At 42.4% G+C, this 11620-nt stretch overlaps 1 protein-coding gene across 2 annotated transcripts in view; it reads left to right on the forward strand.

The window, feature by feature from the left end:
- The window catches only part of LOC120572276 (cyclin-dependent kinase-like 5), a 15129-nt gene extending 5580 nt beyond the window's left edge, over positions 1 to 9549 (forward strand). For both annotated transcript variants that reach the window (XM_039821513.1, XM_039821514.1), the window contains 5 exons: positions 156 to 244; positions 1913 to 4048; positions 7126 to 7204; positions 7715 to 7868; positions 9146 to 9549. In XM_039821513.1, coding sequence (XP_039677447.1) covers positions 156 to 244; positions 1913 to 4048; positions 7126 to 7204; positions 7715 to 7868; positions 9146 to 9228 — 2541 coding nt within the window. In that variant the 3' untranslated portion in view covers positions 9229 to 9549. The remainder of the gene's footprint in view (positions 1 to 155; positions 245 to 1912; positions 4049 to 7125; positions 7205 to 7714; positions 7869 to 9145) is intronic.
- The last annotated feature ends 2071 nt before the right edge of the window (positions 9550 to 11620 follow it).

Here is an 11620-nt window from a genome sequence, read left to right on the forward strand (position 1 = left end):
TGTAGCCGGCGCCACGTGATCAGCCTGCAGTCGCCAATTTCTCTAGGATGTCATACGAATTGGTGTGCGTAACTTTTCGTACAATATCGTACAAACCTGTACATGAGAACGCGTTGATCAGAAACCGTAATGCTTTTGTGTCGTTTCTCTTTCAGAGTTGTCTCCAGATGGATCCAGAAAGACGAGCTCAGTGTTCAGAACTGCTAGAACATCCTCTGTTCACACAAGACTCTTTCCACATCAGGTATATCTGTGTTCTTCAAGTTCAACAAGCAGTTATGTGTTGTTACAGATGCATCCCAAAGAGCTTATTATGTCCACCCAGTCTTCCAGTTCTGCCCTTGGAGTAGGCTGCTACACCTTGAAATGTGTTAGCCAGACCAGTAGAGATACAAGGAGTCAAACCACAAACACAGTGATTGTGTGTGTGTCTGTGTGTGGGTCACCAACATATACAGTGCTGCTCATAAGTATTCACACCCACGCTAAAGTTGACTAAAAAGAGGAATAAAAAAATCATCTTTTGGAAATTGATCTTAATGCCTTAATTAAAAAATTTAGGAAAAATCCAACCTTTTAAGCACACCAATTTTTTTGTGAATGAATAATGTATCGGGAATAAATAAATGTTCTTCCTTAAAATACAGGGGGCATAAGTATACACACCCCTATGTTAAATTCCCATAGGGAAGGCAGATTTTATTTTTAAAGGCCAGTTATTTCATGGATCCAGGATACTATGCATCCTGATAAAGTTCCCTTGGCCTTTGGAATTAAAATAGCCCCCAATCATCACATACCCTTCACCATATCTCACGATTGGCATGGTTTTATTTCAGTTAGCCTAATGGCTAACTGAGATAAGGTCCATATCAATGCAAATCAAACCAGCTAGCACTATACACAGCAATATACAGCAGCACTGTATATTGTTTAGTAGCCTCCAAATTTAAGTTAAAGTGATGGTTCGGAGTAATTCACCCTAGGGTCCTTTGGACCATGACCTCGAGCCAAACAACCCCCCAGAAGCTTTTTTCACCTGGGTCGAACATTGGGAGAGTTAGCGTAGAGTAGCGTTATCAGCTGAATAGCTTAGCGCAGGGGCTAATGGACCCACGTTTGTATCTTGTAAGTTACCCCACTAATAATGCCCGAAATGATACCAAACTTCTACACTAGTACAAATAGGTTATACTCTCATAAAACGATGGATTGGAAAGTTTGTAACTACACCAGAAGTTTATGTAAATAACACTTGCCTGCTGGCTTCTGCACTCTGCTGTTGTTGTTGCTGCTGTAAGACGAGTGCTTAGGGACATCTACAAATTACAACACCGAAAAGAGATGCAACAAAAATGTTTATTAATTTAACTTTTTTTTTTAAAGTAACTGCTGTAGTATAACTAGCAGGAGACAAGTAATAATTGAGGTAAGTTTGGAGACATTACCTTATTTAATCATTAAATTAATAAATATTTGTGTTGCATCTCTTTTCGGTGTAGTAATTTGTAGACGGCCCTAAGCACTCGTCTAACTGCAGGTAGCAGCAGCAGCAGCAACAGCAACAGAGAGCAGAAGAGAGCAGGTAAGTGTTCATAAACTTCTGGTGTACTTACAAACTTTCCAATCCATCGTTTTATGAGAGCATAACCTATTTGTACTACTTGTAGACGTTTGGTATCATTTCGGGCATTATTAGTAGGGTAACTTATGAGATACAAACGTGGGTCCATTAGCCCCGGCGCTATTCAGCTGATAACGCTACTCTAGCTAACTCTCCCAATGTTAGACCCAGGTGAAAAAAGCTTCCGAGGGGGTGTTTGGCTCGAGGTCATGGTGCAAAGGACCCTAGGGTGAATTACTCCGAACCATCACTTTAATCATCACTTAATCTTTCTCTGTATCTACACAGATTTTTGGACGAGCTGAATGCTAAGATCCAAAAGGACCACAGAGACAACTCTACCCTTCCCAAAATAAGCAAAACTCCAAGACGAGAAAGGAACGAACGGGACGACAAGAACCGGAGAAGCAAGGACAAGAAGCAAGCTGAAGATGTGAATGAGAAAGTCAACAAGGAAAGGGAGAGGAAGGGGGATGAGAAGAAGGAGGAAACCAAAGGAAAGCAACATTCGAAGCTCTCTAAAACTGTTCGTAACACCTCAGAACCTTTGATATCCAAACAATCCAAAACATTCGGCGCCAAGAATATCGACAATGCAGCAAAAACGACTGTGGCCGTGAAAAGTAAACCGGGAAAAGCCACCGGTGTGGATCTGAGAAAGGAACGTGAGATTCCTAAATCAACTAAAACCCGTAATTCTGATTTTTTGGAGACAACCGCGACTGCAACCCATCTGAAGGACAATAACACAGTGGTCCCTAAACCTAAACACGGGAAAGTTGCTTCCCAAGAGACAAGGGAAGACCATTTGAAAACTACAGATACAAAAGATGGAGATTCCACTGGTTTGAATTATAGTTGCTCAGACAGCATTGTGCCAAATATGACTGAGAAAAGTCTGATGGAGATCTGGAGATCGTCTAAATCGGAGCCATGTCAAGAGTTTGGGAAGAGCTGGAACAACTCAAACACAAAAGTGCCCAACTTGTCTGAAAGCTCAACCGCTGACCATCCAAATGGGACTTCATCTCCAAAAGCCTCTTTGAATTCAACCATTGATCGTACGGACACCCATTTAACACAGAAAATGGGAAAGTCTTCCACTACAGAATACCCCGAAGGCTCTTCAACAGTTGCAACTTCTAAAATAGCAAACAGTGACCAAGTAGAGACAAGCTTGACACTTAAAGCGCCTCAACGGCCAAGCAATGACCACATTAAAGTCGCTACCCCAACTACCCCTTCTGTCACCAAGCCATGCGAGACATTAGAGCATCAGGGCAATTGTTCAATGGACACAGAGCAAAAAAAGGCCTCTGAACATCCAAAAGGCTTACCCTTAAGCCCTAAGCCAGCCACAAACAACATATATTTGTTTACCACCCCATTAAAGACTCTTACATCAGATCTTTCAAGGCAGTCGTCCACAATTTTAATAGAAACCAGTCCTGCGATCAGCACTGGAACTCCACTTAAAGGATCCTTAAATTCAAAGTTGTCCAAAACGGGCTCGTCTTCAGATCCCAAACCCAAAAATGACACCAGATGTGTACCCAACAAGCCTTCAAGAGGCCTTCCAACAGACAGGAAACCTACAGAAGTATCGATCGCATCCAACAATCAGCATGATGCCAGTGAGCATCGTGGATGCTTGAAGATTAGCCCAGCTGCAAACCACATTGACGTATCCGATGCCTCGGGTGGAGAATACAAGGAGAATCCTGACTCTTCTGAGCTCTGCAGGATCCATCAGCAGAGCACTTCTGAATCCAAAATCACCACAGAATCCAGAATAACCTCAGCCTCCATGCCGAATGAAATCCCTAAAACCAACAAGTCAGCTGGAACCAATTTTCCGAAAACACAGAAAGCCTCCGATAAAGAGAACAGAGAAGATTTAGCACTTTCTGTGTCTGTCAGTGCAACAACCAAGTCTTTGGTAAATCAAATCTCAAAGGTTACCAGAAGTTCAAGTTTTGAGCAAAAGAACAGCTCTGAATCCGATGTGAAGTCCCAGAAACCCCCTCACTTTAAAACTGTGATCATAGAACCTAAAACAACGTTTGGGTCATTTAGCAACAAGTCCACTGCAACAATGACCCTGAGGACTAAGAAAACTACATTTCCTACAGAGGCAAGAAGGAAACGAGACAACGCAGACACGGACGACACAGCAAATACATCTACTATCGCGGATTCAACTTCATTCTCCTCTACGACGACTCCAGACCGCAAAGCCTTGACAAGAAGCTTAGTCTTTCACAACATGGACGCTACAGACGCTGATGAATTTGCTTCCCATTCCTCTCCACCTCCTCCTCCTTCCTCCACACCCGTCATTCCCTCTTTTTCTGTCGTCAGCCCAGCCGCCAGCGATCACCATTCCCCGGGGGCAGGTTTTCATCCTGGGACCCACAGCGTTAGGTACTGAAGTTCTCACACATGAATACAATAGAGTACTACAAAAAATGTCGAGCTACGTAGGGAAATTATAAAATTATAAGAGCTCCAATTGCACGATTGTTTTCTAGTCAGGGAAACTGCAAACCTATTTAAATTGCTGAACAAATCTGACAAGTGGCATACTGAAGTTCTCATGCATAACAATGAAGTAACTGCTCAAAGATTTTGAGATTCGAGAAGATTATCCTGATTATTTAGCCTGGAAATCCAGACCCACATCCAGATGTTGGGTCTGGGAACTCACCATTGGTCAGGGCTCGATCCGAGGGGCGGGGATAAACGGTTGTCTTTCAAATTCCCTCTGCACGCAATAGGATAGCGCTACAACCAACCAGAGCAACGCTAGTTGATAGATTAAACTTTTGCTGTATCCGGTCGGATACAAAACTCCGAACACATCTTCCTTTTTCAAGAATGACTTTAGTGCCGTTCTTTGTTCTTTTCTCAAAGAAAAGCTGAACTCCAAGTCTTCCAGAGTTGCTCTATACACGATGTGATTGGCCTGACCAGAGTTTGTTTTTTCCAGCTCGCAAGCCAACAGAGAGTTGCTAGACGACCCTGGCTGCAAATTACATTTGCTGCCGCTAGGGTGCGTCTAGATTTCTAGGCTACTGATTATTCGCATTGGCAAAGTAATTTTTAGTTTACTCAGAGGCTGAGCAAGAAGTTAGTAGACACAGTTTTCAATTCTGAAAGCAGACAATCTGTGCAGTTGTGCTGATCTCATTCATACTTGTCACCATTTTGTGGCCATTTTTTTTGTTGCTATTTCACATAGATGTAGCTAGTTGGCTCCATAGGAAAAGGATCCACCAACAAAGCTCCAACTAGACGATTGTCTTCCAGTCAGGGAAACTGCTGTCAATGACCACAACACCAAATTGCTGAATAAATTTAGGAAGTGGCGTTAATTTAGAAGTCTGTGGGCCCTATTTTAACGATCTGAGCGCACGGTGTGAAGCGCAGTTGTGTTTAGGGCGTGTCCAAATCCACTTTTGCTAGTTTGACGGAGAAAAGAAAGGTCCGTGCACCGGGCGCATGGTTCAAAAGGGTTGTACTTAGTGTCTTCGTTAATTCATAGGGTGTGTTTTGGGCGTAATGTGCAATAAACCAAAAATCATTTCCCGTTCCCTTTAAAAGCCAGGCGCGTTTGGACCTTGGCGCACTGCTGTTATGAAGGATTTGCACCGTAATATTTTTATTTGTAATCTTCTGCATGTGTGTGTGTGCTGTGTGTCCCTGTGTGTGTAACAAGCATAGTGTGCGCGCGCTGTGCACGAGCCTAGGAGCATTTTACTAATGCTCTGTTAAAATAACAATGAAATGCTGCGTTATTGACTTTAGACCAGGTTTTTGTTGGTCAATGGCGCGATCATTTCCCGCTGCCTCAAGATAGCAATACGCCCAGAATGCACCTGAACACACCTCCCTGTAAGACCATCTCAGGTGCATTTACTATTTATTTAAAAATAGCAAAGACACTTGCGTCTGGTTTTGCGCCGCACTCCGCCGGGTGCAAGATAGGACCCTGTAACTGTTTGTCTGTTTCTTTACAATAACTTCCTGGTAGAAAACTCCTGAGTCCCGTACATATAATTTAACGGCGCTCAGCAATCAGGGATGAGGAACAACTGGATATACTCTCATCTGAGGTATCTAAAATGAATGTTTGATGCTTTTAAATGTCAATACTTTGACTAACGTTAGCTTGGACAGCTGATTTACCTGTTGGGCCACAGACTCAAGATAATTACACCACCCAAACTAGCAGTCAGTCCGACCGGCGGTGAGATGTTGCATTCTCTTTCGCAGGAGCACGCCCACAGCCCTATGTTCCCACATTTCTAAGATTGTTCTCAAAATTAGGCTCTATGTTCCCACATTTCTAAGATTGTTCTCAAAATTAGGCCCTATGTTCCCACATTTCTAAGATTGTTCTCAAAATTAGGCTCTATGTTCCCACATTTCTAAGATTGTTCTCAAAATTAGGCCCTATGTTCCCACATTTCTAAGATTGTTCTCAAAATTAGGCCCTATGTTCCAACAGTTCCCACATTTCTAAGATTTCTTTTTCAAAATTAGGCCCTATGTTCCCACATTTCCTTTTAAATAAATTTGTATCAGATTTGACCCCCCTTTCTCCCAATTTGGTAGCCAATTACACCCAAACTATTGTCCAGTAGCAATGGACTACAGATGGAATGTAACCGTAACCCTAACCCTAATTTTAAGAAGAATCTTATATAGGGACTATAGGGCTGTGGGAACATAGGGCCTAATTTTCAGTGAAAAGAAAATGTTTAGAAATGTGGGAACTGTGGGCTGTGGGACTATAGGGCTGTGGGACCATTGGGCTGTGGGACCATTGGGCTGTGGGACCATAGAGCTGTGGGAACATAGGGCTGTGGGACCATTGGGCTGTGGGACCATTGGGCAGTGGGAACATAGAGCTGTGGGACTATAGGGCTGTGGGACCATTGGACTGTGGGAACATAGAGCTGTGGGAACATAGAGCTGTGGGACCATTGGGCTGTGGGAACATAGAGCTGTGGGAACATAGGGCTGACCCCCCTTATGCTAGATTTGGTTTATCAGAAACAGAAAATAAACACAGCAGAGACGACAGATAGGTCAGTGTTTAACTATAAATCTTTAAACGTTACAGTTATGGCTGACAATGACAACAGAAATAAACATATCTCTGCAATTCAAATCGATTGTTGCGTTAGTGTGACGTCACGGTGATTCGGCCTATTTTGTAAACTATTTACATCCCTCCTGGTGTGCATTTTAATTGTACATTTAAATGTTAACATGGACAGTAATGCTAACATTAATCATTTAGCAAGTTTCAATATTTTGGGACCCAAACATGCACGTAACAATATTCCTAAAAACTTCCGAAATGTGTTTAATTCACTAATGTTCCCTTCATGTTCCAGTCCAGCTTTAGACCCCCAAACTACAGCTCTTCATTCTTGATCAAATGTTTTGTAATTTAACATACGACAGAACATGTTTCATTGTGTTTATCACAGGTGTGTAGACAAGCCGAGGCATCACGGTGGCATCTACAGTCGACTGTCCAATCACATTACAGGATCACTCACTGCACAGGTAACATTTTCTTTCACTTGTTTTACAACAGAATCACAATGAAAGCGGATGTGCTCTTCCAAAGTCACTAGATAGATGGATAGATGGATGGATAGATGGATAGATGGATGGATAGATACTTTATTCATCCCAAAGGAAATTTTAGGCATCCAGTAGCTTAGACAACCATAACACAACAAACACACATACACACATATATCTCACATACATAGAAATCACTCACAGACCTTTAAAGAGTTAACAGTGTGTGATTACAAAGGTCTGGTATGGACTGACCATGTGATGCAATGACCATGATAAGGTGCCATATGGTAGAGTGTGTGCAATGGTGGTAGTGCAAAAATGAACAGTGCAATAACTTATTATTAAATATTAACTATCACTATGAAAAGACAAGAGTGTAAGCATAATAGAATTGCTTGACAAACAAGAAAAGAAATAATATACTTTAAGAACAATATATAACAGGGAATAAGTTATAAGATTTAATACTACTCTCTCTCCCTTCAGGTGTCAGAAAAGAATCTGATCTGCGAGCGCACTTTCCCGTGCGATCGCTGTAACCTTGGTACCAGCAGTGGCATCACAGCGACCAAAAAGAAGTCAGACATCCATTTCCCAGATCTAAGAAGCTCCGTGCTGCCAGAGCTCAGAGGAAGAGAAGGTACGCACACACACACACACACACCTTACCATAGTACCTACAATTTAGCAAAGTAAAAATAAACACCCATTAATTTTGCAGACTCTGTCTGTGCCAATCAAAAGCCAGTTATGTTTATGTTTATGCCTCATAGTCCAGGTTTCTTTAAAGGCTCTGACACACCAACCCGACAGCCGACCTTCAGCAGAAAAGGCAGTCGGACTCACTGCCTCCCCGAGTTGGTCAAAAAAGTGCCTCGAACGCACCGAAGAGACGCCGACTTGAGCGTACTTTCTGCGCGTGCGCGAGACGTAATACATTGAAAACCGGCAGCTGATTGGACGAACGCGTCACGTGGGTCTGGCAGCTCCCAGATTTTACAACCGGGAATAATGGTGGCTTCGTTCGGGAATACGATCTTATATTTTACAAAGATAGTCCACCAAAACATGTTTCTGAAAACATTTTAAGCGAGAAATAGGCCGTGCAGTTGCTGAATCTGTCTTCATTTCAGATCAACGAAGGTCAGTTTAAAAGGATTTTCGTCCGATTTTGAGAGCTGTTAGTCACGCTCATCCCGCTCGTCATTTCCGGGTCAGCGCTCCACCAATCAGATCGATCATTGAGTCCGACTGAACCGCCTTCCGATTCAACATGTCAAATCGGCCCAAATGAAGGCCGACAGCTCCTCCGACGGACGACGGCACGGGACACACCGAACAGACTCGAGTCACCGACCTCGCCAGACTGTCCGACGGCCGATTATCGGGTTGGTGTGTCAGCGCCTTAAGATTTGAAAACTATTGTCTGAGACTTCATGACCCACAGGAAAACAAATACATGTTTAACAATCAGGGCATTTTTTAAAAAGGGTATTCACTTTTGCACACACAAAAAACAACCTAAATGAAACTTTTTTTGGACTTCAGCTCCGAAGCAATGACGGCATAGTTTTCTTATATTTTCACACATATATTTAAGTCCATTCAGTTGCATTTTAGATATTATGAACAACAGGAAATACATGTCCTTACTTTATCTCACTGTTTTTACATTCAAATACACTTCCCTCAATCTAAAATATGCTTAAAAAGTAGCGTCAACTAAGCTATTTTCCCCCACCCCAGATGGTTCTTATCCAATACATGACATAAATACATGCAATAAGCTGCAACATAACGTGTTAAAGGATGTAATTGTTTCAGGGTAGTCGCTACAAACTAAATATTCATTCATACTAACACCAATCAGTCTGTCAAACTGTGAATAAAGTCATAATTTGTCTGATGTTTTCTTAGGCAAGCACAACAAAGGCACTTCCAAGGATCAGAGGAAAGACAAACCGGCTCCTCCATCTCCATCTGATACACAAAGACCGTAACAAAAGCCCCTTTCGGACTTTACTTTAATGTGACGGCAACTAAACATGTCGAAATAAGCACCCTGGTCACTTTAAAGTCACGACAATCTTACAGGCCTCTGGTTATTTGCAACCCGTTCCCCCCCCCCGAACTTGTATAATACGGTTGCTTGGCCAGTGTCTCTCAGCGTCAGATACGACGCAAAAATCCCTCTTCAGCGTCTGTATGGAACGCACCGGGCAGAGCAGCAGCTACGCGGCGCTGTAAGGTGACGTAGAATTAAGAGAGACAACGGTAGAGAGTAGTAGGACAGACAGAAACTCTAGTAGGGAGGTTGGTTGGGGGACAGTCACGTTCTTCTTTACCTAAACCCAACTGTCCCATTCTTCTTTACCTAAACCCAACTGTCCCGTTCTTCTTTACCTAAACCCAACTGTCCCATTCTTCTTTACCTAAACCCAACTGTCCCATTCTTCTTTACCTAAACCCAACTGTCCCATTCTTCTTTACCTAAACCCAACTGTCCCGTTCTTCTTTATCTAAACCCAACTGTCCCGTTCTTCTTTACCTAAACCCAACTGTCCCATTCTTCTTTACCTAAACCCAACTGTCCCATTCTTCTTTACCTAAACCCAACTGTCCGTTCTTCTTTACCTAAACCCAACTGTCCCGTTCTTCTTTCCTAAACCCAACTGTCCCGTTCTTCTTTACCTAAAACCCAACTGTCCCGTTCTTCTTTACCTAAACCCAACTGTCCGTTCTTCTTTACCTAAACCCAACTGTCCGCGTTCTTCTTTACCTAAACCCAACTGTCCCGTTCTTCTTTACCTAAACCCAACTGTCTCGTTCTTTATCTAATCCAACTGTCCCGTTCTTCTTTACCTAAACCCAACTTCCGTTCTTCTTTTCTAAACCCAACTGTCCCGTTCTTCTTTACCTAAACCCAACTGTCCCGTTCTTCTTTATCTAAACCCAACTGTCCCGTTCTTCTTTACCTAAACCCAACTGTCCCGCTTCTTTTTTACCTAAACCCAACTGTCCCGTTCTTCTTTATCTAAACCCAACTGTCTCGTTCTTTATCTAAACCCAACTGTCTCGTTCTTTATCTAAACCCAACTGTCCCGTTCTTCTTTATCTAAACCCAACTGTCCTGTTCTTCTTTACCTAAACCCAACTGTCCCGTTCTTCTTTACCTAAACCCAACTGTCCCGTTCTTCTTTACCTAAACCCAACGCTCGTTCTTCTTTATCTAAACCCAACTGTCCCGTTCTTCTTTATCTAAACCCAACGCTCGTTCTTCTTTATCTAAACCCAACTGTCCCGTTCTTCTTTACCTAAACCCAACTCTCGTTCTTCTTCACCTAAACCCAACTGTCCCGTTCTTCTCCAGTGTCCAGTTCTTGACCTTTTATAACCCCATCCACAATGATTTCCTAAACCTAACTGCGTCCAAAGTGATGCCAATGGTCCCGACCGAGCACATTTAGATAAAGTGCGCTTAGATCTGACGCTAAAGGAGACTTTAAGCGTCAATAACAACACCAAAGACACCTGACCAAGCATCCGTATTTTACACGATGGGAGTGAGAACGTCTTATTTGTTAAACGTTAAACCAAATATTGATGTAAATACAAGACTACAATTATACATTTTATTAATGATAGTTAATCAAAGGTTTTCATGTTTGTTAAATGATGTCACACCTTTTTAAAGCAGCAAACGATGCATTAATATGTGAATGCTTTTTAAATAATTGTTAAACAGTTTTACGTGGGCATTTTAAGAATAAAGAAGCTTTTAAAAAATTCTAATTTGTCGTGTTGGTTTACGTTAGCAGCAAAGCTTACAGCTGTAAACTAACAAACTGTACATATGTTTAAATTGTCCTTAAAATCTTTATATTTTAGCGCAAAAAATCTAAATATTTCTTAGACATTACAGCAGTGATGAATACATTTCGCTTTAAACCTACAGGTGTGCTAAATAAAAGTATTCACAAAACTATAATCTCTTTCAACTATCTCTTAGCTTTTTGTTTAAGAAATAAAATGCAAAATACCCAAAAGAAGATCAAAACATCACGGTATCGTTTTAGGACTCGTCACTCGAGTCCTCTGAAGAAAACGAACCAATTTTCCACATGTTCTCATCCGTCCTTCCCGCTCTTTTCGGCAGCGTTGCCGCTGACTCGTCGCTATCCGATGCCGTACTGTAACCTGTGTGAGGCAGCTCTCCCATTGGCTGAGAGATGAAACCGCTAAACCCTGGCAGAGAGCCAGCCGCGTGCCTTCTGCTATTGGTCAGGAGGTAGTGGAGGAGGCTGTCAGTGATTGGTGTTCCAGTGTTTTTGGTTTCTGGTTTCCTTGGCGGCGATTGAACGGCTGGCTTTTTGGTCGTGGCCACCACCTGCT

This window comes from Perca fluviatilis, chromosome 14 (genome assembly GCF_010015445.1).
Source record: "Perca fluviatilis chromosome 14, GENO_Pfluv_1.0, whole genome shotgun sequence".
NCBI classification, from domain to species: Eukaryota; Metazoa; Chordata; class Actinopteri; order Perciformes; family Percidae; genus Perca; species Perca fluviatilis.